Raw genomic sequence first — 26908 nt, forward strand, 5'->3', positions numbered from 1 at the left:
CAGCTGCGGTTGCTTCTCCTTTTGTAATCAATGACCTTTATACAGTCCCTCCAGAAAAACGCGATTATGCAATCGCATAATTCAACGCATAATCAGCCAAAGCCCGCATATTCATGCGGGGGCCGTATTTTTTCAAATATGCCGCACTTTCTCCGCAAAATATGCGGGGCTTGCATGATTTCATAATCCCCGCATTTTCGTTGCAAAAAAGTCACATATATCTTAGCAGAAAGTTGAAAAATGTTGCGTTTACTTCACACAAGATCAGCCATTTCCCCCTGTTGCCATGGGAACGTTATGAAGTGACGTAATTACGCGACGCGAATGTCTTCGAAAAGCTGCATCTTTCGCAAGTTCCCGCATTTTTTCACAAGTTCCCGCATTTTTTCACAAGTTCCCACAATTTTTGCAAGTTCCCGCAATTTCATCGCATTAAATTGCATAAATATGCCGCATATTTCATTGCATCTTTTAAGAAAACGTGCCACATAATCAAGGATTTTTGGCCCCAACAATCACAAAAAAACGCCGCATTTTTCTGGAGGGACTGTTTATAGTTCACCGGAGCCCTGGTTGTTGTGGTTCTCCGGGGGTGACGGTGTCTGTGTGGCTTCTCCGGGGGTGACGGTGTCTGTCTCGGTTCTCCGGGGGTGACGGTGTCTGTGTGGGTTCTCCGGGGGTGACGGTGTCTGTGTGGGTTCTCCGGGGGTGACGTGTCTGTGTGGGTTCTCCGGGTGGTGACGTGTCTGTGTGGGTTCTCCTAGGCTGCTGCGGTTCACCCACGGCCCCTCCTTCCCGCCCTTCAAAGTCCCCGATGAAGACGCAAGTCTGATCCCCGCCGAGATGGACAACGACTGCGTGGCTCAGACCTGGTACCGCTTCCTGCACATGCTCAGGTACGCTCACGCCCTCGCCTTGACCCCTGACCTCATGTTCACGTCCGAGAAGATGTTGCCTCCTCGCATCTTCTTGACCCCTGACCCCATGTTCACGTCCGAGAAGATGTTGCCTCCTCGGGGTCACAGCATCTTCTTGACCCCTGACCCCATGTTCCCATGTTCACGTCTGAGCAGGCGTGCACGTTTGTGTGTCTGCTTCCTCACACAGCGTTTAAACCCTGTCAACATCCGCTGCTAATATCCATGTCTAAGCGATAAGGTGCAAATCGCACCTTATCGCGAAAACGAGTGTTTTATGGCCGTTTTTGTTCCTGGCTATGAATCAGTCGTTTCTAGGGCTGGGTAAAAAAATCGATTTATTCGATTTTGTATCAATTTCATTTAAATTTTGCAATATCGATTCATAGGGCATGAGATAGGGCATTTTTTTTTACATTTATTTATTATTATTTTTTTAGTTTTGTTACCATTATTATTATTTTTGCACTTTAATAAACAATGCCTTAGTGTAATTTGCAGTGATGGAATGTTGTAGTTCAAGTACACTTTCACTTGCAATTCCTTTCTCATTTCAAAACTGCACTTTTGAGACTTGAGACAGTTTTGTTTACAGCTCAAGTTTAAACCGTCCAATTTACAAGTTTGCACTTAAAACCTGTCGTTTAAGATGAAGAGAAAAAATAAAGTACATTTGTATTTTGTAACACAGTTGAGCCATTTTCATTATTCAAGCGCAGATTGAATTGAATCGAATTGTGATCAATCGATTCAGAACCTTATGAAACGAAATCAAATCGATTTAGGAAATTGGCCACGATAGCCAGCCCTAGTCGTTTCCTTCTCCCTTCGTCTGTGTGATGTGTCGGCTGGTAGGGGTAGGGCCGCTCTACAGAGCTTCGTTCACCTTCCCTGACGTGATGCAAATGTATGGAAATGACTCAGAAACGTCCCAATAGTTGGTGGGTAGCGCCCCCTTCAGGGGCCGTGCTGTTGATCGGCTCCTGCACTGCAAAGGACTCTAAGGCACACACGGGCGGATCTCCTCCGTGTTCGTTTGCACCCCCCGGTCCGGCTGTCCCAGGATGCACCTGGGCTGACCTGAAAAAAAACCAATATTGCCGCGACTCCAATGAGGAGTCAAAATAGCCCCCCACCCCAAAACACCTCCCTCCCGGCTAGCATCCAAACAAAACAGACGCGTCCACGCACGCACACACACACACACACACACACACACACACACACACACACACACACACACACACACACACACACACACACACACACACACACACACACACACACACACACGCCCGTCACACTTTGCATGTGTCGCCACAGCAACCCGGTGGACTTGAGCAACCCGGCCATCGTGAGCACCACGCCCAAGTTCCAGGAGCAGTTCCTGAGCTCCAGCGGCATCCCTCACGAGGTGGTGCTGCTGCCCTGCCTGAAGCAGCTGCCCCAGATCTTCTTCAGGGCCATGCGGGGGGTCAGCCGGCTGGTCGACGCCTTCCTGGGTAAGAGGGGCCCGCGGCCTGCACCGGGGGGTGGGGGACGGACCACGGGTAGTGTTCAAGAGACGGTTATGGTGGATGTAGGGTAGTGTTCAAGAGATGGGCAACATGTAGTGTTTAAGGTACAGGTTAATGGTGGATGTAGAGTAGCGTTCAGGAGATGGACCAGGGTTGTGTTTAAGAGACGGTTATGGTGGATGTAGGGTAGTGTTCAAGAGATGGGCAACATGTAGTGTTTAAGGTACAGGTTAATGGTGGATGTAGAGTAGCGTTCAGGAGATGGACCAGGGTTGTGTTCAAGAGACGGTTATGGTGGATGTAGGGTAGTGTTCAAGAGATGGGCAACATGTAGTGTTTAAGGTACAGGATAATGGTGGATGTAGAGTAGCGTTCAGGAGATGGACCAGGGTTGTGTTTAAGAGACGGTTATGGTGGATGTAGGGTAGTGTTCAAGAGATGGGCAACATGTAGTGTTTAAGGTACAGGATAATGGTGGATGTAGAGTAGCGTTCAGGAGATGGACCACGGCTAGTGTTTAAGAGACGGTACTGGTGGATGTAGGGTAACGTTCAGGAGATGGACCAGGGTTGTGTTTAAGAGACGGTACTGGTGGATGTAGAGTAGCGTTCAGGAGATGGACCAGGGTTGTGTTTAAGAGACGGTACTGGTGGATGTAGGGTAACGTTCAGGAGATGGACCAGGGTTGTGTTTAAGAGACGGTACTGGTGGATGTAGAGTAGCGTTCAGGAGATGGACCAGGGTTGTGTTTAAGAGACGGTACTGGTGGATGTAGAGTAGCGTTCAAGAGATGAACCAGGGTTGTGTTTAAGAGACGGTAGTGGTGGATGTAGAGTAGCGTTCAGGAGATGGGGCATGGCTAGTGTTTAAGAGACAGTTCACAGGTGGATAACTGTTTGGTTGGACCGTAGTAACACGTGGATGTAGAGTAGCGTTCAAGAGACGGCTAACCGTTTGGTTGAACCGTAGTAACAGGTGGATTTAGAGTAGCGTTCAAGAGACGGCTAACCCTTTGGTTGGACCGTAGTAACAGGTGGATTTAGAGTAGCGTTCAACACACGTAGAGTAGTATGTTTATTTCGTCAATCTAAAATAAAATGTTTTTACTATCTATTTCCTATCTATTTTTAGTTTTAATTTAAAGGTGTTTATTCAAACAACAGTGTGATATGACGTGGAGCGTTCAAGATGCAAACTTCAACCATCACCGCCCCTTCTGTGTTCTTATTGCCGGCCATCAAGGGAGCAATTACCGTGGTGTTAAACTTGACTCTGGTCTCATAACCAGCATCTAGAATATTCCTCGGAGCTCCAGGTCATTTTTGAGGGCTTGGGTGAGACGATACCTTTTCCAGTGTCTCGTATTAATTTCTCAAATCACAAATATTTGTTACGAATACATCTTACTAAATAAACTCCCATGATACTTCAATACTACTTCGGTACGTATGAAAATATGCACAAAACAAATGCTTTGCTTGTGGGGACTAGAGCGGGTCCCAGCTACAGCAGAACATCAGAACTGGGCAGATGTGTGTGGACAGTGCATGTGTGTTCCCTGCTTGTAACGCGGTAGTGTGTTGGCATGTACTTCTCTCCCTGAACTCTAGGTGTCTCTGTTGAGCTCAGAGAGCTGAGCAAGAGAGCAAGCTCTTTCAGTCCCGGCCTTCCTCATGGTATTAAAAACGACGACCGCACATTTTGATATGCAAATGTGATTCGGGGTGACTGGGTGGTGATAATGATGATGATGGTGGTGAATGAGTGAATGCATGAATCTTTTGTGTTACAGCCGTGTCGATTTGTATTTTCACCAACGAGATGATACACTGACAGCACAAAATATATGGACATCCATCGAATCAAGATGGATTAATAACAGGGATCAAAATCGAATAACTATTGAAGATGTTGTGGGGAAGGTGTGTGATTTGTATTAACAGGATTAACTAACTTTACTACTGTATAAATACCAAAACATTAATTTAACCCAAAGCATTAAATTCTAATGCACAATCTCCTATAGATTATTAACCAAGAATGATGTAGTTTAAATACATTTGACTTTGCTCACTTATCCAAAGCATTTTTTTGTGTGTGTGCAAAAAAAACAGGTACAAAGGTACAGCAAGGTAAAGATACAACATGAAAGCATTAAAAAAGAAACCATCATTCCTCCAAAAACAAACCAATGCGTACCTTTCCTAACACCCGTCTGCGTTCACCTGTTCCCCCCCCCTCCCCCCCGCAGGTATCTCCCGGCCCAGGGCGGACAGCGCCCCGCCCACCCCCGTCAACAGACTGAGCATGTCTCCGCCCCCCTCGGTCAACAACACCACGCCGCCGCACAGCCGCAAGCAGCGGCACACGGCCGTCACCAAGACGACCAGCAAGAGCTCCTCCAGTGTAGGTGTCATGTCGCTGTGTGATGTCTAGCGTGGGCCCCGCCGGAGCCCTCTGATCAGAGGCTGTTCAGGTGGACTCGGGGCGGCGGCGAAGCCAGGGCACAAGGGGTGAAAGGGCTGTTCCTTACGATCGGAGGACATGGAAGTAAGTGGCCCCCTAGCGGCGGGAGAAAGGGTGTTTTTGATCATGACCTTGGTGGCGGTGCTAGAGTGTCAACGAGTCGAGTGTGAGCGCGGGAGATGCGTTCGACTTTTCTCCTTCCTCCAGCTGATGTGAAATGGTACGGGATAAATGAGGAACCGTGTTGGATGGAAGTTGGGCTTCGTGTTACAGTAAAACAACGTGTTTACACAACAAGCTTCCGTACGGCTCGTCTAGACTAGGCGTGAAGGTCGTTATGAGCTCTCCAATGAACCAGTGCGACAGTGTGGTGTGTCACACATCAGGCTCATAGAATAACCACGTTAATAAGGAATAACCACAGACCAGAACAGACCCTCAAAAGTGACACGCTTACCACCCATGAAGTGAGTCGAGGGTCCATCGCCTCCTTAGATGAACGGCGGATAAACCAAAGCAAATGGACGCCATTGGTGCTCTACCACAACAACACCACACAACAGCCTATAGTGTTGTGTGTCGCCTACGTTGTAACGGTGGCCTAAATCAAAGGAGCCAAAGTAAATCAACCAAGCTCAACTCGTGCACAACACACAACAGCCTACTGCTCCTCTCCATTCTGACCGCCCCCACCTCCCACCCATCCCTCCCCCTCACTGACCCTCCCCTCTCCATCTCCCCCCTCCCCCCCCCACAGGCCAGCGGGAGCCAACCAACCAAAACCTCCCAGCAGCAGCAACAGCAGCAGCAGTCGTCGTCGCCCACCCTGCTGTCCAGCCCCAACCAGACCAGCTGGGAGTCACGCCCCCTCCCAGCGCCGGCCCGGCCCAAGGTCAACAGCATCCTCAACCTGTTCGGCCAGTGGCTGTTCGACGCCGCGCTGGTGCACTGCAAACTGCACAGCGGCATGAGCCGCGACCCCAGCATGACCGGTAAGAGGCCCCGCCCCGGAGCTAGCCACCCTCCACCCCTCCCACCCCCCGCGCGCCGTAGCTTAGCGCTGCCCCGCAAGGGAGGATGAAACGAGCCGTCAAGCCGTGCTGTCAATCAGGCCGGTTTCCATGGCGATCTGTGTCGCGGAGGCCCCTCCCCCCCCCCCCTCGTAGTCCACACAGTGCATTTTTAAAGTCAATGGTCAAATGTTTGTTTGGCCACTGACCATTTAGCGGTGCGAACAGGTTAAATTAAACTTTAATTGTCCAGCCCTTAATCACAGTCAGTCTCAAAGGGCATATGAGGCCATCTATTTATGACTGAATTTAATTAATTTTAATTATAACAAGGTGGTCTTCTGAAACGTGAACCTGGTGTCTCTTAAAGGTAGCTCGCTCCCCCTCTCCTCTCAACCCTCGGGTTGGCCTCCGTCAGCCTCACCGGGAGGCTGCGGCGGTCCCTTCCAGTTTCATCCTCCCTGACGATAGGTTGTCACGGCGACGTCAGCTGTCTGTGTATTGCATGGGGGGAGGGGGGGACGTCATCGTGGTTCACCACGGGTCTCCGTGGCGCTGTGTGTCGGTCCCGTCTGTCTGTCTGTCTCCCTTCTGTTCTGCGTCTCCTTTTAACTGTTGTTATGGTTGGGCCTTTGGTTTTGGTTCCTCTGTTTCGTTCTCTTTACCTTGCGTTGTGTGAGTGTTGGGGGGGTGGGCGGATCATTCAAACACCATCGTTCCAAACTGTCCCGCTCGTCAGACCAGATGAGACGGGTGGCGTTGCATGCATCCCATAATGCTCAGGACAGTGTGTACAAACACTTTTTATAATCGCTTAACTCTTTAGGTCTAATCAGTTTACTCTTACTTACTCTTACTCTTAATCTTACTCTTACTTACTTACCTACTCTTACTTTACTGCATCAGGATCTCAATTTTCTTTGCCAACCAAGACCGTAGTAAACATTTTAACGTTAAGTATGTTTTAATGAGTTTCGCTCAGACGTTTTTATTTCATAATGCTGCGTATTGTATTCTTATTTATTATTTTATTTATCGTTCTGGATTTTTCAACTTTATTAAACATTTGCAAAATATTTTAACAGGGAAAACGCACACATACGCACAGAGATACAAAACACAAGTACTATTCAGGTGGTATGGAAAATAAATGAAATTGGGTGTAGAGGATGGGCCATCTTCATGCGTCTCTAGTTCTGGACATTCGGACTGTTTGCATGCATGTGTCTGATTGGTGTATCAGTGAAGGGTCAAAGGTCATCCATTGAGGAGAACAAAAAAACAACGAATGAACACAATTCATCACTGACATGAATTGACGCCCAAAATATTGGCTCTGCTTTGATTTTCTGTCTCTTCACTATTTCTGTTATCTTACAGCCTCTTTTATCCAAATTCTCCTTTCTTATAAATCCTGTAAGTAGGAACGGCAGTTCTTTTGACTTTCAGTCAGTTCTTGATCAATTCCTTGCCTTTTCTATTATTTTACCATTTTGTCGCGATCATGTAATGATTTGTCATCCATTCTACTTCCTGTATCCATCCACACGCACAACCGCTACTTCCTGTCATACGCCACAACCGTCCGCATTACGTCAACAACGTCCCAAAGATGGTGGGAGGGTTCTCACCAACGCCCTCGCCACATCATCTGACCCCCCCCCCCCCCCCAACGTCATTCTGTCGCCAGTTTGTGACAATGCAGCCTTTTTAATTTCTTCTTTCCTTTTGCGCCACAACTAATCTTTGATTTGATCCAAGACCATCACCTAACAACTCCCCCTCTCTCTCATTCACCTCCCTCCCCCCTGACACACGCCTCATCGAGCAAGCTCAGCATTGTTCAGCCAGTTTTTTGTTCCGTGTGATTTGGTTATGTACTGTTAGTTGAGTTCAGTTTGGGAATCCATTGGTTTGGTGCCTCAATGCATGACGTGAATGGTCTGTGGCTTGGCGGTGACCGCGGAGTCATCCCAGACGCACGGGCACTGACACAGGGACTTTGCAGCTTGGGGAATGTTTTTCAAAGACGTTTAAACAGATTTAGTTTCACTTTCACTTTCCCATAGTTTTCCCCTCAGTGGGGATAACCACTGTACCCGGGATGGCAGGCATACATTTGTGGCAAACTCTTTGTGTCAGAAGTCCCTCGTGGTTTGCCTTACTTTATGGCGTGAGTGAGCATTTGTCCTTTAAGTCTCCGTTCTTAACATTTATTTATGATTTATTAAGTGTCCTGGTCTGTGTTTTGATTTGCACCTTCACGGTCGGTTTATTTTCGTCCGCTTGAGTTATTGTTGTCGTTGTTGTTGTTGTTGTTGTTGGTGTGTGCATACCCCCCAGTATACTTTCCCCCCTCCGTTTGCTTCTTCCATGGTGTGCACCTGTCCCACTGTCACCCCCCGCCTGGGCCCGCCCCACGCAGGGTCCTCTTGATGTGTGTGTGTGTGTGTCTCCGTGCAGCCATCGCCACCCAGGTGGGCCTGGAGCTGAGGAGGAAGGGGTCCCAGATGTCGGCCGACTCCATGGTGTCCAACCCCATGTTCGACGCCAACGAGTTCCCCGAGAGCTACGAGGCCGGCCGTGCAGAGGCCTGCGGCACGCTCTGCCGCATCTTCTGCAGCAAGAAGACCGGCGAGGAGATCCTGCCCGTCTACCTGTCCAGGTAACCCCAGCCTTAGAGCCCCACCCGTCTACCTGTCAAGGTAGACCCCAGCTTTAGAGCCCTACCTGTCCAGGTAACCCCAGCCTTAGAGCCCCAAACGTCTACCTGTCCAGGTAACCCCAGCTTTAGAGCCCCAAACGTCTACCTGTCCAGGTAACCCCAGCTTTAGAGCCTCAACCGTCTACCTGTCCAGGTAACCCCAGCCTTAGAGCCCGACCCATCTACCTGTCCAGGTAACCCAAGCTTCAGAGCATTATCTGTCCAGGTAACCCCAGCCTTAGAGCCCGGCCCATCTACCTGTCCAGGTAACCCCGTTCTTAGTGCCCCACCCGTCTACCTGTCCAGGTAACCCCAGCTTTAGAGCCCTACCTGTCCAGGTTACCCCAGCTTTAGGGCCTCACCCGTCTACCTGTCCAGGTAACCCCAGCTTTAGAGCTCCATCCGTCTACCTGTCCAAGTAACCACAGCTTTAGAGCCCCAACCGTTTACCTGTCCAGGTAACCCTAGCGTTAGAGCGCCACCCTTCTATCTGTCCAGGTAACCCTAGCGTTAGAGCGCCACCCTTCTATCTGTCCAGGTAACCCTAGCGTTAGAGCGCCACCCTTCTACCTGTCCAGGTAACCCCAGCATCAAGGGACACCATGATTGGTCCTAAAGGGGATGTAGTGGATTGGGTTTCTGTTTGTCACGACTGCCTATCTGTAGTATCAGGGTATAGACTGGGGCAGGATGGGGTAGATAAGACAACAGGGTGCTGGTTTGAACCCCTGTGTCAGCAGTCTACCTGTAAGCATCCTTGAGCCTCTGAGGCAGTTTCCTCTTCAGACGCTGGAGCTCCAAAATCTACATTGGGAGTTTTCTCCCATGTGTATATAAAAAAAATCCCTACAAGATGCTTACATATAATATAAAGGATTAAAGGTTAGAAGCCTCTCTGTGTATAAATGACTCAATGGTACATGATGGACCAATCACTGGCAGTGCTGAACGGCCTCTCTCCCTCCGCCCTGTGGGTGGCAGGTTCTACATGGTCCTCATCCAGGGCCTCCAGATCTCTGACTTCATCTGCCGGCCGGTGCTGGCCTCCATCATCCTCAACTCCTCCGCCCTCTTCTGCTCCGACCTGAAGGGCATCAATGTGGTGGTGCCCTACTTCATAGCCGCGCTGGAGACCATACTCCCAGACAGGTGAGGAAGACCGCCTCGGACGCTCCTCCCTCATTGGCTGAGGAACGCATACTGCTCTTTCATTGGCTGAGGAACGGATAACTGTCTTTCATTGGCTGAGGAACGGATACTCAACTTTCATTGACTGATATGATCTAATTTCCAACTTCCAACGTTACGGAATAATATGGTTTGACTCCAGAATCTTCCATAGCATTTCTGTCGCCAAACGACGCGATTGTATATTCTGACAAGGTTTCAACAGGGATGCACGTCTTTTTGATTTTCTGTAAAGTCTTACCCCTTCGTGACATCACAAGTGGGAGTGTCCCCACTTGTGATGTGGGGACACACCCCCCCCCGCATGTTAGACAGTTAGAGTTTGGATCTACCCAGCATGCATCTCACCCTCACCTTCTGCCCCGGTCTCCTCAGGGAGCTGTCCAAGTTCAAGATGTACGTGAACCCCACGGAGCTGCGGAGGGCGTCCATCAACATCCTGCTGGCCATGCTGCCCCTGCCCCACCACTTTGGGAACATCAAGTCAGAGGTCGGTACTATAGGGTCCTCTACTATGAGTATAATTTACTCATACAATACTAGTACTAAACAAACATCAAGTCAGAAGTAGGTACTATAGGGTCCTCTACTATGAGTATACTTTACTCTTAATATTACTAAATAAACATAGAGTCAGAGGTAGGTACTATAGGGTCCTCTACTATGAGTATACTTTACTCTTACTAGACTAGTACTACATAAACATCAAGCCAGAGGTAGGTACTATAGGGTCCTCTACTATGAGTATACTTTAATCTTACTATACTAGTACTACATAAACATCAAGTCAGAGGTAGGTACTATAGGGTCCTCTACTATGAGTATACTTTACTCTTACTATTACTAAATAAACATCAAGTCAGAGGTAGGTACTATAGGTTCCTCTACTATGAGTATAATTTACTCATACAATACTAGTACTAAACAAACATCAAGTCAGAAGTAGGTACTATAAGGTACTCTACTATGAGTATACTTTACTCATACTATACTAGTACTCAATAAACATCAAGTCAGGGTACAGGAGCCTGCTCACCGCTATACTATTCTCTACTTTGAGTATACTTTACTCATACTATACAAGTACTAAATAAACAACAACTCAGAGGTAGGTACTATAGGAAACTATACTATGAATATACTTCACTTATACTATACTAGTAGTAAATAATCATACACTGAGGCGATACTATACTATGAAAATACTTTACTAATACTGTACTAATAGTGTATTAATACAAGATAATGTACTGTACTGCCAATACTAAATTAATACTATCCTGTACTAATACTTGACTATACTACCAATACTGTACTATTACTTGACTACACTTTACTATACTACTACTGTACTATACTACTATTATAACGTATGCTGGTTCTAAGTCAAACGATCCAAAGCAACAACAGTGTTCTGTGTTGAAGGTTCTGCTGGAGGGGAAGTTCAGCGAGGAGGACGGCTCTCCTCACGACCAGCCCGTCTCCTTCCTGTCCCTGAGGCTACGGCTAGTCAACGTCCTGATAGGAGCCCTGCAGACGGAGACCGACCCTACCAACACACAGCTCATTCTGGGTAATGTAGTCCCCACCGACACACAGCTCATTCTGGGTAATGTAGTCCCCATCAACACACAGCTCATTCTGGGTAATGTAGTCCCTACCAACACACAGCTTATTCTGGGTAATTTAGTCCCTACAGACACACAGCTCATTCTGGGTAATGTAGTCCCTACCGACACACAGATCATTCTGGGTAATGTAGTCCCTACAGACACACAGATCATTCTGGGTAATGTAGTTCACGTCGCTCATTCTGGGTAATGTAGTCCCCACCAACACACAGCTCATTCTGGGTAATGTAGTCCCTACCGACACACAGCTCATTCTGGGTAATGTAGTCCCTACCGACACACAGATCATTCTGGGTGACGTAGTCCCCACCAACACACATTTCATTCTGGTTAATGTAGTGCCTAATGACACACAGATCATTCTGGGTAATGTAGTTCACACCGCTCATTCTGGGTAATGTAGTCCCCACCAACACACAGATCATTCTGGATAATGTAGTCCCCACCAACACACAGCTCTTTCTGGGTAATGTAGTTCACACCGCTCATTCTGGGTAATGTAGTCCCCACCAACACACAGGTCATTCTGGGTAATGTAGTCCTCACCAACACAAAGCTCATTCTAGGCAATGTAGTTCCCACCGACACAGCTTACTCTGTGTAATGTAATGCAGACAGAGAGTAACCAAATTCAACCTTTTTAACGTCAATTTGTCCCTGATTTCAGGTGCCATGCTGAACATCGTCCAGGATTCAGCGCTGCTGGAGTCCATCGGCACACAGAATGAAACGGTGAGACTCACCCCCAAAAAATGAAGCCAACCACTGGCCTAAGGAGATGTACCTCCTGCCTCCTGCTGCTCCAAGTCCTAACTCATGACCACAAACAAACCTTTATGGCGTGTTTCCACTGGCGGGTGCGGGTCGGTTCGGTATGCAAAGGTGCGTCACGGTTCGCGTTCCCACCGCCTAAAGTGGTGAGGCGTGCTGGGCCGAAGTCGACCGCCGGTGGAAGCACGGCATTAGTGTCCGTGAACCGAGGTTGTGGGTTTGTTTGTGCGTCGGTCCTTGAGTTTGTAGGGTTGATGAGACTTAAGGTTTGTTTGTGCGTCGGCCCTTTGGTTTGCGGGGTCGTCGAGACTTAAGGTCCGCGCGTCTCTCTTTGCGTTCGCAGGGCAGCGTCGACGGCAGCCACTCCGGCTCCAGGAACCAGAGCCACAGCCGCTCCAACAGCGGCGTCAGCTTCAACAGCGGGGGCGGCGTGGAGCCCACCAGCCCCGACTCTGAGCGCCCGTCCCAGGCCCTGCTGAGAGACTACGGTAGGCAGGCGCCGGCCGCCAGCAGTGGAGGTCCTCCTCTGACTGCTGGGGCTGTACCTCCACGTCCATGGGGGGCGTTGGAACGGGCTGGAAGTGGGCGCCTGCTCGGGGAGTCTGGATGGGAGTTAGGCGCTCAGAGTAAATGTGTTATTTTAGATAAGATAAAACGTTATAATCCCCCGGAGGGGAAATTCGTTGGTTACCGCGCAGCAGCAGTGAAAGACACAGAATATAATGTAATACAATAAAAACACAAGGTAGTGTTAAGGAAAACAGAAATAGATGCATAGGTAAATTCTAATGTAAGGAAAAACAGGACAAATGTATGAATTATAAAGTGGGCAGTACTTTTACTTATTTAAATATTTTTAAGTGTTTAAATGCAAATGTTAAAATGTTAAAAAACACAGAGGCCTTGCACACACCTTATGTCTCCGGAGGGTCGTTTGTTTTACCACAGTAGTCACACTGATGCAAGGCGAAACAAATTATAAATGACCCAGCCGTCATGTCGTTTGACCCCTGAGCTAAATAAGAATTGGATCATTAGATCACTGCTGGTGCTCACTTCAATATACACTGCCACACCTGGTCGTGCAAACCATGTGTCGCACGGTATAATGAGTGGACACAAAGGTGATAATGTGACGCATAGAAGAAGGTAGGTGAGATACTTTGACGTGACGGTATAAAAACAGGAGGGTGTAGATGTAATAGTACAAGCATTACTGCATTGCAACACACCTGCCGTTCTTAACATAAGTCTCGGCGTTGGACAACACATAAACCCTTCCACCTGTAGAAGGCAGCCCAGCTGATGGAGCATAGCCCCTCTCCACGTCTCAAACAGACTTTCTGTAAGCTTTTCATGTGGGCTGCGTTGTTGCATGGGTCAGCTGGGCTTGGAGCAGCCATGGGTCTACTGGGAGGCGTGGCCGTATGACGTTAACCAACACGTGCACTAACATGATGACCCTGTTCTCCTCAGCCAACGTGGTCAAAGTGATCTGGAGGGTTAAGAAACGCTGGGTGAAATGTCTCTGTAGGTCTCGCTGAGGTTCTGATGTGATGCCGTGTCTTTAGATTCTGTTGTGAAGCTCTAAAGCCGGACATAAGTCTGAGACTTTAAAGCTTCTGTCCTCATCTTCTCAGTCTTGTGTGCGAACTTTGAGTGCAGTGCCCTATGTTTTTTTCTGAAACCTGTTCTCATTGTGAGTGACTTTAACAAACCATAGTGTTATTCGTGTTGCATTACCTGTCACTTTGGATGGAAGCTCAATTAAAATGTTAATACAAAAAGCCGCAACTCGACAAACATGTCCTCAAGCCCACCCATATATGGACATCCTGGTCCCACATGAGTTTATCGCAGGGGTTTCAAACTTGCGTATATCTTTTTCCTAATTGCTGTTTGACACATTAGAATTTGCTTCAGCTCTCAAGTCAATGCTTTGATTTGACTTTAAAGTATTAAACTCCCACAATGCATAAACACATTCTGGAGGCTCCAGTGTTTGTTCCATGTCACATACACTCGTTTATATGTACGCTTATGTGGGCTAATGCTAACATGCAACAGATCAGCTCTGTTGCATGAGCATGCTAACAGCAGCCATGTGTGCGGGGTTGGGCTGTTAGCGGTTAGATGCTAACAGTAGCCATGTGTGCGGGGTTGGGCTGTTAGCAGCGTGATGCTTGCTCCTGTGTGCTCCAGCCTTGGTGTTGTCCTTCATGCTCCTGTCCTCTGCTCCTCCTCTGCTCCTCCTCTGCTCCTCCTCTGCCCTCCCCTGTGTGGTGGTCGGTATTTCGGGTGTGATATGCTTCAGGTGTTTCAGATACGGCGGCTGGTCTGCTGGTGCGCAGCATCCACCTGGTCACCCAGAGACTCAACTCCCTGTGGAAGCAGGACATGAGCATCTCACTGGCCGCCCTGGAGCTGCTGGCCGGCCTGGCCAAGGTGAGGCGCCCCAGTGGACACTCCTGGTACCACGCTGGGTTCAGGATGTCTGTGTTGTGTGAAGTTATCCATCGTGGTTATGTCTGTATAAGTGAAAGGTGTATGTGATATGGTATACGGAGGATTATTGCCAATTTCTTTGAGTTCTGACTTTAGTCTCAGATTTCTGACTTTAAACTCAGAGGTTAAAGTCAGAACTCCAAAAAAATAATCACATGTGGCCTCTTCCGTAGATGTATGTTGTTTTTATTGTATTTAAATTTTTATTCATCACTTTCAATTTTCCCCAACTTTTGACTCTTGAGCTCCTGTAACAAGATACTTATCCCTCGTGTGGCTTAAATAAAGTTAGCTTGTCCTAAATCAGCAATGGCCTTCTTCATCAGTACCCAATGCTGGCTATGTAACAGACGCTCCTCTGTGTGTCCGGCTCCAGGTAAAGGCCGGAGTGGACTCGGCGGACCGGAAGCGGGCGGTCTTTGCCATCTGTGGCTACATCGTGTACCAGTGCAGCCGGCCAGCCCCGCTCCAATCCCGGGACCTCCACTCCATGATCGTAGCCGCCTTCCAGTTCCTCTGCGTGTGGCTCACGGAGCACCCCGACATGCTGGACGAGAAGGTAGGGCTTCCTGGGTCTGGTAGAGCAGAAGACCAGAACCTGGCTCCAATCCCCGTTCCTCCTCCAGTCCCTCGTGGGCTCTTCCCCAAGCCCGGGGTAAAGTCGTGGGCCAAAGAGCTGACGGGGGTATTGGTTCTCTTGGCTGTTCCTTGCATTTATGAGGCTGCGTCTGTGATTCTGAGCGTAGAAAAGGTGCTTAAAGTCTGATGCTGAGGTGGATGGGAGCCATCACTGTTTACTGTAGCTGTAAGCTTTGCGTCGTTAAAGTGGCTGTAAAAGCACTATAAAACATAAACCGATCTTTGCATTCGTTTGAAGAACAAAGGGCACTATGGCCACACAGCCAGTGATGGGATGTTATATAAGACCTCTTACGCATGTATGTTGTACGTCCTAGCACTTAATGCACGCACTTATTGTATGTTGTACGTCCTGGCACTCAAAAAGAGTACTTAGCCTTGTGTAGCCTCTTTGTCTCCGGGACTACCCTTCATACCTCCGTCTGGTTTCAGTGTTGTTATGGATGTTACGCAATACGTCCTCTAGAGGGCAGTGGCTGTCGTGTCACAAATTACCGGCACCGACAATCGCAAACATGGCATCTGTAGAGGAGGTGGTTTTGCTTTGTGTCATCCGAAATCGGCCAAAAAAAGGCGCAAAAAGTGTAGGCCTACGCGGCGGTGGCATGTGACACCCCTCACCAACCCGCAGATTATCTCCTCAAAATGTTGCGCCATTTTTAAATGACCAGCTACAACTCATTGCCAAAGCAGGTGAACAATAAAATTAAAAGGTCAGGTATATAGTATGATATAAGTATAAAACGTTAAATACAATATATAAATACATATCAGATATTATACTACTCTCTATTTTCGCGAATGGTCCGACTTCTGACTCTATACTGCCGCCTCGATTCCCGTTGGTATTGCTCCGTTTCTCCCGGAGCACTCCGGATTCCTAAGCTCAGAGACGACGGACCCGCTGACGGACGAAGCGACCTCCGGGACCGGACGAAAGGGTTCCTATCCGTATTTACCCTAGGGTGTGAATGGGCCTTTATCCTAGCTATCTTTGTTGTGTCCGGACGATGGGTTAACCTAGCGACTGTTAGTGCTTGGCACTTGGTTCTATGTACATCCTTACCGTACCGGCAGCGATATATTGTTGTCTCTCTTTCTCCTGACAAATGTACTTATTGTAAGTTGTGGATAAAAGCGTCTGCTGAATGCCGTCTATGTTAATGTAAATGTTATGCAACATGTAAGCCTCAGCTTCCAGGCGGCCCCTGAAGTGGTGCGTGGCCGACCCGGGCTGACGCAGCGCTGTGTGCCCTGTGGAGCAGGACTGCCTGGTGGAGGTGCTGGAGATCGTGGAGCTGGGCATCTCGGGCAGCAAGTCCCGGCAGGAGCAGGAGGTCCGGCACAAGGGAGACAAGGAGCACAACCCCGCCTCCATGAGGGTGAAGGACGCCGCCGAGGCCACCCTCTCCTGGTCAGTCACGGTCCTGGGCTCCAGCATAGGCCGGGCCACAGTCTTCATCATAATCTTCATCAAAGTCTTCATCCGAGTCTTCATCATAGTCCTCATCGTAGTCTTTATCATAATCCTCATCATAGTCTTCATCATAGTCCTCATCATAGTCTTCATCATGAGCTTCAGGATAGTCTTCATCAAAGTCTTCATCATAGTCCTCATCATAGTCTTCATCATGAGCTTCAGGATAGTCTTCATCAAAGTCTTCATCATAGTCCTCATCATAGTCTTCATCATGAGCTTCAGGATAGTCTTCATCAAAGTCTTCATCATAGTCCTCATCATAGTCTTCATCATGAGCTTCAGGATAGTCCTCATCATAGTCTTCATCATGAGCTTCAGGATAGTCTTCATCAAAGTCTTCATCATAATCCTCATCATAGTCTTCATCATAATCCTCATCATAGTCTTCATCATGAGCTTCAGGATAGTCTTCATCATAGTCTTCACCATAATCCTAATCATAGTCTTCACCATGGTTTTCATCATAGTCTTCATCATAGTCTTCCCCATGTTCTTCATCATAATCCTAATCATAGTCTTCACCATGGTTTTCATCATAGTCTTCATCATAGTCCTCACCATGGTCTTCTTCATAATCCTCATCATAGTCCTCATCGTAGTCTTCATCATGATCTTCGACATACTACTACTACTACTACTACTGAGCCTTCCCAAGCGTCTTCCTCGCTCACTGACCCACTCCGCTCCTCCTCCTGTGTCCTGGGTACCACCTGTGCGTGTTGCCGTGGCGACCCGCAGCATCATGCAGGTGCTGGGAGCCTTCCCGTCGCCCAGCGGGCCGGCCTCCACCTGCAGCCTGCTGAACGAGGACACCCTGATCCGCTACGCCCGCCTCAGCTCCACCGGGGCGGGGAACTTCCGCTACTTCGTCCTGGACAACTCGGTCATCCTGGCCATGCTGGAGCAGCCGCTGGGCAACGAGCAGAGTGAGTCCCCCCCCCCCCCGCCCGCCACATCCACCCCCCGCCACCAGACACTTAACCGTCACCCCTCCACTCACGCCTCCCAGGAATGAGGAGATGGGTGCTTGTGGGTGGTGTCCTGTCCATAGCAGTGTCCTCTTTATAAATTAGGCTAATTCCAAATCCTGAGAGATGTGTGTGTGTAGTCAGAGGTGTGTGTAGTGAGGTCTGTGTGTGTAGTGAGGTCTGTGTGTGTAGTGAGGTCTGTGTGTGTAGTGAGGTGTGTGCGTGTAGTGAAGTCTGTGCGTGTAGTGAGGTGTGGGTGTGTGTACTGAGGTGTGTGTTGTGACCCCAGACCCCAGCCCCTCGGTGACGGTCCTGATCCGGGGGACGGCCGGGAGACACGCCTGGACCATGCAGCTCTTCCACCAGCCCAGAGCCGCCCGGGCCACCCAGAGGGTGAGACACCAGCACCCAGAGGCTCTGGCCTCCTCTCTCCTCTCTCCTCTCCTCTCCTCTCCTCTCTCCTCTCCTCTCCTCTCTGCTCTCCTCTCTCCTCTCTCCTCTCTGTTCTCTTCTCTCCTCTTTCCTCTCTGTTCTCCTCTCTCCTCTTCTCTCTGTTCTCCTCTCTCCTCCTCTCTGTTCTCCTCTCTCCTCTCTCCTCTCTGCTCTCCTATCTCCTCTCTGGTATCCTCTCTCCTCTCTGTTCTCCTCTCTGTTCTCCTCTCTGCTCTCCTATCTCCTCTCTGGTCTCCTCTCTGGTCTCCTCTCTGCTCTCCTACCTCCTCTCTGGTCTCCTCTCTCCTCTCTGGTCTCCTCTCTCCTCTCTGCTCTCCTATCCCCTCTCTGCTCCCCTCTCTGCTCTCCTATCCCCTCTCTGCTCCCCTCTCTGCTCTCCTATCCCCTCTCTGCTTTCCTCTCTGCTCTTCATACTCCTCTCCAATCTTCTCTTCATCCTCTCATGACTCTCTTCACTGGTCCATCTTGAAGGACCTTAAGTTGAATCCATATTTAGTTTTTCCATACTCACACACACACACATACACTGAATATATGCCTTATAGATATCAATGTTTCCAGAAGATACTACTCTGTGTATGCTGTGACTGGAACGGTCATTTTATTGCTACTTTTAAGCTCTTGACTCTCAGGCAATATTTGAAATCTCTGAGGAAGCTTTTAAGGTTTCAAACCTTACCAAAAGAGCTTTGACCAGCTGTCTTTAAAACCTCCCCCTCCTCTCTCCTCTCCCCTCTCCTCTCCCCCTCTCCTCCTCCCCTCCCCCGTACAGCAGGTGTTTGTCCCTGAGGGACGGCCGACCCCCAACAACGACGTGGGGGTCCGCTACAGCGTGAAGCAGAGGCCCTTCCCCGAGGAGGTGGACAAGATCCCCCTGGTCAAGGCCGACGTCAGCATCCCCGACCTGGACGACATCGTCAACAAGGAGGTGAGGACCGGCACCCCGCCTTATCCCCCAGTACCCCCAAGTACCCCCTGTTCCCCCTAGTACCTCCTTAGAACCCCAGTATGCCCTATAGCCCCCAGTACCCCTCTGTACCACCCAGTATCTCTTTCCCTCTTTAGTACCCCCTTTACACTCCCAGTACCCCTCTGTACCGCCCAGTATCTCCTTCTCCCCATAGAACCGACTGTACCCCCTTTCACCTGTAGTACCCCCTTACCCCCCTAGTAGTGAATGGTTTCTGTGATGTATATGTTCAGGCGGGCTGTATGGGCTGGCTCCACCGCCCCAGCATGGCGGTCAGACAGTAAAGGGGCTCTTTGATGTGGCCCCAACATGGCACTCAGACAGTAAAGGGGTTCTGTGTTGTATATGTTCAGGTGGGTTGTATGGGCTGGCCTCATGGCTCCAACATGGCCGTCCTGTCAGTAAAGGGGTTCTGTTATGTGGCTCCAACATGGCCGTCCTGTTAGTAAAGGGGTTCTGTGATGTGGCTCCTACATGGCGCTCAGACAGTAAAAGGGTTGTGTGATGTATATGTTCAGGTGGGTTGTATGGGCTGGCCTCATGGCTCCAACATGGCCGTCCTGTCAGTAAAGGGGTTCTGTGATGTGGCTCCAACATGGCGGTCAGACAGTAAAGGGCTTGTGTGATGTATATGTTCAGGTGGGTTGTAAGGGCTGGCTCCATGGCCCCAACATGGCGGTCGGACAGTGAAGGGGTTCTGTGATGTGGCCCCAACATGGCCGTCCTGTTAGTAAAGGGGTTGTGTGATGTATATGTTCAGGTGGGTTGTATGGGCTGGCAGGATGAGGCGACCTACACATTCAAGTGTAATGACCCACACGTGAGTTTGAAGATCCTTCCGGAAACCGCTGGGCTGTCGTTGACAACGGGTCTCCATGACAACATATAACTACTTACTCCTCATTCCTCTTTGGCACCTAGCATTCAACATTTGATTGGGAATACATTTAACGTTTTAAAATCTGAATGTGGTGATTCAACATCAGACAACATCATCGTTTTCTGCATTGCCAAGAATTAAAATGTACGGAATGTGGTGGAAACGTCACACAACGTAACATCTGGGAAGGCACTAAACAGACCATCCTTCACCAAAACATTGCCAGAAACGGATATATTGTCGATATATATATTTTTTTAATATTATTTTTTCCGGTTTTCTTTGAGACTAACGAGCAAATGATAGAAAATAAAGCTAACCCCCAGACAATGTTTGGTGCCAACATACCTAACCCTGTAACCAATAAACAGGCTTCAGCCTCATCGCCTCGGTGGCTGTTTACTACACATGGGGTAAGGGGGGATGGTGACGCCTAACCTACTGGACTATGGGGTAACCACAACATTAGAGGGGAAACGTCCAGCTCGCCTTTGTTCTGAGATGTGGCACGAAATTCGGCACAATTGTGAAAATTCGCCAAAAAAAATCGGAATCCCCGAAAAATCGGAACTCCCGAAAAGTCTCAATCACAGGAAGGTCGGACCGTTGACGTCATCGATCTGTGACTTGCGTTCTCCGACTCACACCGATGTCGTCGAAGGTCCGACGTTCCCGAAAGTTTAACGTTAACCACAGCCTCTGACATCGGAACACAGCCGAGCGTGTGACGTCCCCCTCTAAAGGCTTCCTCAGTGATCCAATCAGCTTTCCCACATTCCCAACCTCGCCCGCCCCCTCTAACGAGCTCCCATGATGCCTTGCTCCCCCCCGGCAGCTGGAACTGCAGCACGAGCGTCTGCGCAGCATGATGAGCAAGCAGGTGGAGTACGAGCAGGCTGTGGAGCGCCACAGCGAGGACGCCTGGCGGGCCAAGCCCTTCCCAGACCCCCACACCGACTGCAAGCCCCCCACGCCCGCACAGGAGTTCCAGACCGCCCGCCTCTTCCTCTCCCACTTCGGCTTCCTGTCCCTCGAGGCTCTCAAGGTAGGGCCGCTCGGTTATGGGGAAGAAATCGTAATCACGATTGTTTTGGTAAATATTGAATTCATGATTATTTGAATGATTATTTTTGAGTTTGAATACATGATGTATTTATTCAGCATGTCTCTCCCAAAAAAACACATTGTAACTGAGAGAACGCCTTAAAAAAATACACAAAATTGTCAAAAATAAAATGTTCTAATCTAAAATAATGAACAGATATGTATCTAGCTGTCCTGCACTTTCTATAAAACATTTAATAAAAAAAAATCGAAAACTTGATTTCTGATCATTTGACGCAAAAATAGAAGTCGTGATCAGAATTTGATTAATCGCCCAGCCCTATCTCAAGGTGAGGAGGGTTGATCACATGGAGGGGACTTAGGAGGGGATGGTAGCAGTACGTTTACAGACACGCTGAACTGTTAGATTAAATACACACTCAATTCATATAACCCAAATACTTTTTGGGGGTTTTGTTTCTTTGTCTTTCTGACACAAAACCAGACGAGAAGATTGACACTTATTATGTCTGTGCGTCCTGTTAGCCGTTAGCACACTACATGGAAATGGAGGGTAACTTCTAACATGGCTTCACTACTTCACTACTGTACGTCACTACTTATATGAAGCACATTTCACAGCATTTCTAAATTGATTTGTCTGGCGTATTCACTTAAGTGAGCAGAAATCGAAACATGAAAACCCTGACGTTTTCGTCGTTTGCAATGCAGCTTGCGCGTTCGGAACTACCTTCTGTCTTATCACCGTGTCTAAACCGCTCGTTGACTCTCGGTGTTTCCCTAAACCAGGAGCCCAACAACAGCCGCCTGCCGCCTCACCTGATTGGCCTGGAGTCCTCCCTGCCGGGCTTCTTCGACGACATCAGCTACCTGGACCTGTTGCCGTGCCGACCCTTTGACACGGTCTTCGTGTTCTACGTGCGGGCGGGCCAGAAGAGCAGCCACGAGGTGAGGGAACGACGTCGCCCCCGTGACGTCGTCTGGTGATGTCACAGCCGTGACGTCGCCCGGTGATGTCACAGCCGTGACGTCGCCCGGTGATGTCACAGCCGTGACGTCGCCCGGTGATGTCACAGCCGTGACGTCGTCTGGTGATCTCACAACCGTGGCGTCATCAGGTGATGACGATGTCATGGGATGTCAAAAAACTGTGAAAATCAACAGCACTTAAAATATATAATAATAATGTTGAAATATAATTATCATTGGCATATCTGTTTCCCCGAACAAATAAAATAAAATGCACGCCTCAATGTCGAATACAAAATAATCACTAATTAAAATAAATGTTATAATAATCAGTGTGTAAAACTACTCCTTATGCACAAGCAATGTGTGAGTTTCTTCTCCTGAACGTGTCTCACCTCCGCATGTGTCTCACCCCTGCCTGTGTCTCACCCCTGCCTGTGTCCCACCCCTGCCTGTGTCTCACCCCCACCGTGTCTCACCCCCACCGTGTCTCACCCCTGCCTGTGTCTCACCCCTGCCAATGTCTCACCCCGGCGTGTGTCTCACCCCTGCCTGTGTCTCACCCCTGCCTGTGTCTCACCCCCACGGTGTCTCACCCCCACGGTGTCTCACCCCTGCCTGTGTCTCACCCCGGCGCGTGTCTCACCCCCACGGTGTCTCACCCCCACGGTGTCTCTCAGATCCTGAGGAACGTGGAGTCGTCGGGCAGCGTGCAGCCCCAGTTCCTGGAGTTCCTGCTGTCCCTGGGCTGGGCCGTGGAGGTGGGGCGCCACCCGGGCTGGACCGGCCACCTGGACACCAGCTGGTCTCTGAACTGCTGCTCGGACGGCCCCCCTACCCCACCGCAGGGTGAGCCAAGGGGCAGGGCTGCTGGGGCTCGCTCCCATAGAGCAGTGGTTCTCAAACCTCTTCCACCTGTGTTCCCCCTCTAAGATATCTCTTCAGCTGAGTACCCCCTTTCACCGGCACAAAACATTTTGTGATTTAATAATAATGATAAATTATATTATATTTTACAGGACCTCTATGATATATTTGCGCTCTATTTGGCAGTGTCAACATGAACATTAAAAGGGTGCAAATACGCACAATTGAGTGAGAAACATGGGCCTGTCTTTTATGCAACTGTTGGCTAATTTCTCCCCGCAAAACAAGCACTACGCGGGGGGGGGCGGGCCAGAGCATGTAGAGCTGAATCCCACCCGAATATATTCATCCTTAAACATCCTTCTGGATGCGCTTTGTTTTTCCCGGATTCTCCTTTCTCGTTTTTTTTTTTGATTTTCGTTTCAACCCCTTTTTTCGATTATCTACTCTGTAGCTTTCAGGATTGAAACTCGCTCGGGGTGAAAACCCTGCAGTTCTCCAAAGTACCACTAGGGGTACGAGTACCCCCATTTGAGAACCACTGCTATAGAGCACAGCCTCGTCCACACCCCGTCAGGATTCACGTACAGGAGGGTTCCCCACCCTCCACCACCGTCAGTGTTCACACTAAGGGGCAACAGGGGTACGGGGGGGTTAAGGCCGGTGTGATTGACCTCTGACCTCTGACCTCGGTAGAAGACGCAGCCAGTCCGGAGGAGACGGGCGGCTCCATGTTCAACGGAGAGAGGAAGGTGCTGTACTACGCCGATGCCCTGACGGAGATCGCCTTCGTGGTGCCCTCGCTGACGGAGAACTCTGGTCAGTACCCACGCGTCCTCAGGAACACACAGACGACACACAGCTGGTACTGTTGGGATCACGAGGTCACATCACTGCACTCTGGGCACTCAGCAGAACCTTCAATACCAAACGACTTGAATAGAAAGCGGATTAAGATGCTATCATTCATGCAAACGTAGGGATTAGGGCATCTTGCTCAGGGATGAAGGCAGGACGGCAGGAATCAAACCCGAATTCAGAGTACTTAATTAATCCCGAGGTCGTAATAAATCTGCTTGACAGAATAATTATACTGAAAATCGTGAATAGAAAATACAATTTAAGTAAAAAAAAAAAAAAAAACCTGAATAAAGAGATTAATCATATAAACATGAAAACCTTCATAAAATAACCACATTGCTCCAAATGGAAGTATCTATAAAGTGACCAGCCCTGCCCCTCCCACAGGGTGAGGGTTAAGGCGCGTTCACGGTCCTGGTGATAACGAGACACCTCGTCAGTGATGATGCTCGCGCTTACGCGTGTCGCCGACAGCGACCGCTCACGTGCACTGCGTTGGGAATATCAAAGTTCTTCACAGCAGGTTTTTCTTTTTCCGATAAAAAACAGTCAGAACTAAACAGAACAGTTTCAAGTTCGATCGCCTTTATCTCCTTGTAGACTATCACCTACTCTCCTTTTGCTTTAATTTATGAGAAGCACATTGTTTTGCCACATGCACCAGTTGCCGAACGGGAGCAGAGTCATAAGAGCGTCATGAGGTGTCGTTCGAGAGAACTTTCAGACGTCGCGAAAATGTTTTCCCAATAATTCCCAGCGATGTGAACGCGCCATGAGTGACCCCCTGACAGAGGCTCTCTTTCTGCCCCCAGAGGACTCGTCGGTCCACAGTGACTCCACGGTGGAGGCGGACTCCACCTCCGACCTCATGCCCACCATCCTGAAGCAGCCCAACCTCACGCTGGAGCTCTTCCCCAACCACTCGGACAACCTGGAGTCGGCCAAGAAGGTACGTAGCTCACGGCTAACGGCTAACAGCTAACTGCTGACTGCTAAAGGCTCTACCAACCGCTCTTGAGAACCTGGGGTCGGCCAAGAAGGTACGTAGCTCACGGCTAACGGCTAACAGCTAACTGCTAACTGCTAAAGGCTCTACCAACCGCTCTTGATAACCTGGGGTCGGCCAAGAAGGTACGTAGCTCACGGCTAACGGCTAACAGCTAACTGCTAACTGCTAAAGGCTCTACCAACCGCTCTTGAGAACCTGGGGTCGGCCAAGAAGGTACGTAGCTCACGGCTAACGGCTAACAGCTAACTGCTAACTGCTAAAGGCTCTACCAACCGCTCTTGATAACCTGGGGTCAGCCAAGAAGGTACGTAGCTCACGGCTAACGGCTAACAGCTAACTGCTGACTGCTAAAGGCTCTACCAACCGCTCTTGAGAACCTGGGGTCGGCCAAGAAGGTACGTAGCTCACGGCTAAAGGCTAACAGCTAACTGCTAACTGCTAAAGGCTCTACCAACCGCTCTTGAGAACCTGGGGTCGGCCAAGAAGGTACGTAGCTCACGGCTAACGGCTAACAGCTAACTGCTAACTGCTAAAGGCTCTACCAACCGCTCTTGATAACCTGGGGTCGGCCAAGAAGGTACGTAGCTCACGGCTAACGGCTAACAGCTAACGGCTAAGTGCTAAAGGCTCTACCAACCGCTCTTGAGAACCTGGGGTCGGCCAAGAAGGTACGTAGCTCACGGCTAACGGCTAACAGCTAACTGCTAACTGCTAAAGGCTCTACCAACCGCTCTTGATAACCTGGGGTCAGCCCAGAAGGTACGTAGCTAACAGCTAGGTCTATTCTCTACAGAGAAGAGCAGTCAATGACCTCATGATTCATAATCCGAAGCTTAACTGCCCGTGCGGGGCGATGCGCGTCAGTACACCGGGTCATTGACTCACTATCAGCAGATGTTGGGTTAAACGAGGTGTGTGTGGAACCAGATGCACACCGTTTGCGAGCGGTGTGGGTCAGAGGAGTCTCCTCTAATGCTTCTCTCTCTGTGTCTGTGTGGGTCAGAGGAGTCTCCTCTAATGCTTCTCCCTCTGTGTCTGTGTGGGTCACAGGAGTCTCCTCTAATGCTTCTCTCTCTGTGTCTTTGTGGGTCACAGGAGTCTCCTCTAATGCTTCTCTCTCTGTGTCTGTCTGGGTCACAGGAGTCTCCTCTAATGCTTCTCTCTCTGTGTCTTTGTGGGTCACAGGAGTCTCCTCTAATGCTTCTCCCTCTGTGTCTGTGTGGGTCAGAGGAGTCTCCTCTAATGCTTCTCTCTTTGTGTCTGTCTGGGTCACAGGAGTCTCCTCTAATGCTTCTCCCTCTGTGTCTGTGTGGGTCACAGGAGTCTCCTCTAATGCTTCTCCCTCTGTGTCTGTGTGGGTCAGAGGAGTCTCCTCTAATGCTTCTCTCTCTGTGTCTGTCTGGGTCACAGGAGTCTCCTCTAATGCTTCTCTCTCTGTCTGTGTGGGTCACAGGAGTCTCCTCTAATGCTTCTCCCTCTGTGTCTGTGTGGGTCACAGGAGTCTCCTCTAATGCTTCTCCCTCTGTGTCTGTGTGGGTCACAGGAGTCTCCTCTAATGCTTCTCCCTCTGTGTCTGTGTGGGTCAGAGGAGTCTCCTCTAATGCTTCTCCCTCTGTGTCTGTGTGGGTCACAGGAGTCTCCTCTAATGCTTCTCCCTCTGTGTCTGTGTGGGTCACAGGAGTCTCCTCTAATGCTTCTCTCTCCGTGTCTGTGTGGGTCACAGGAGTCTCCTCTAATGCTTCTCCCTCTGTGTGCAGCTGAGCCCTCTGGTGAAGACCAAGCGGTCGTCCACGGGGAAGTCCTTCCCTCTGCTGGGGCCTGAGACGAAGGTGTTTGTGGTCTGGGTGGAGCGCTTCGACGACATCGGTAAACTCGCACGCACACACACACACGCATGCACGTACACAGATATGCATACATACACGCGCAGATGCATGCACAGACACACACACACAGGCACGTGCATGCCCATGCAGATGGACACGCACGTACAGACACACACGGACGCACACAAACCACACACAGATGCACGAGCACA

At 49.5% G+C, this 26908-nt stretch overlaps 1 protein-coding gene across 9 annotated transcripts in view; it reads left to right on the forward strand.

Moving 5' to 3' along the window:
- ralgapb (Ral GTPase activating protein non-catalytic subunit beta) overlaps positions 1-26908 on the forward strand; it is a 36377-nt gene that overhangs the window by 4950 nt on the left and 4519 nt on the right. The window contains exons 6-30 of one of the 9 annotated variants that reach the window (XM_079741147.1): positions 765-896; positions 2241-2419; positions 4045-4110; positions 4549-4566; positions 4686-4840; positions 5658-5892; positions 8374-8575; positions 9596-9763; positions 10178-10292; positions 11228-11375; positions 12101-12165; positions 12548-12692; positions 14519-14649; positions 15086-15268; positions 16614-16762; positions 17567-17754; positions 18086-18189; positions 19022-19177; positions 19980-20039; positions 20935-21144; positions 21954-22112; positions 22814-22982; positions 23697-23819; positions 24674-24810; positions 26628-26736. In XM_079741147.1, coding sequence (XP_079597273.1) covers positions 765-896; positions 2241-2419; positions 4045-4110; positions 4549-4566; positions 4686-4840; positions 5658-5892; positions 8374-8575; positions 9596-9763; positions 10178-10292; positions 11228-11375; positions 12101-12165; positions 12548-12692; positions 14519-14649; positions 15086-15268; positions 16614-16762; positions 17567-17754; positions 18086-18189; positions 19022-19177; positions 19980-20039; positions 20935-21144; positions 21954-22112; positions 22814-22982; positions 23697-23819; positions 24674-24810; positions 26628-26736 — 3506 coding nt within the window. The remainder of the gene's footprint in view (positions 1-764; positions 897-2240; positions 2420-4044; positions 4111-4548; positions 4567-4685; positions 4841-5657; positions 5893-8373; positions 8576-9595; positions 9764-10177; positions 10293-11227; positions 11376-12100; positions 12166-12547; positions 12693-14518; positions 14650-15085; positions 15269-16613; positions 16763-17566; positions 17755-18085; positions 18190-19021; positions 19178-19979; positions 20040-20934; positions 21145-21953; positions 22113-22813; positions 22983-23696; positions 23820-24673; positions 24811-26627; positions 26737-26908) is intronic. The other 8 variants (XM_079741148.1, XM_079741149.1, XM_079741150.1 and 5 more) reach the window with 8 other exon arrangements.

The sequence above is a fragment of the Pollachius pollachius genome (assembly GCF_949987615.1).
Source record: "Pollachius pollachius genome assembly, chromosome: 8".
In the NCBI taxonomy this organism is placed as follows: domain Eukaryota; kingdom Metazoa; phylum Chordata; class Actinopteri; order Gadiformes; family Gadidae; genus Pollachius; species Pollachius pollachius.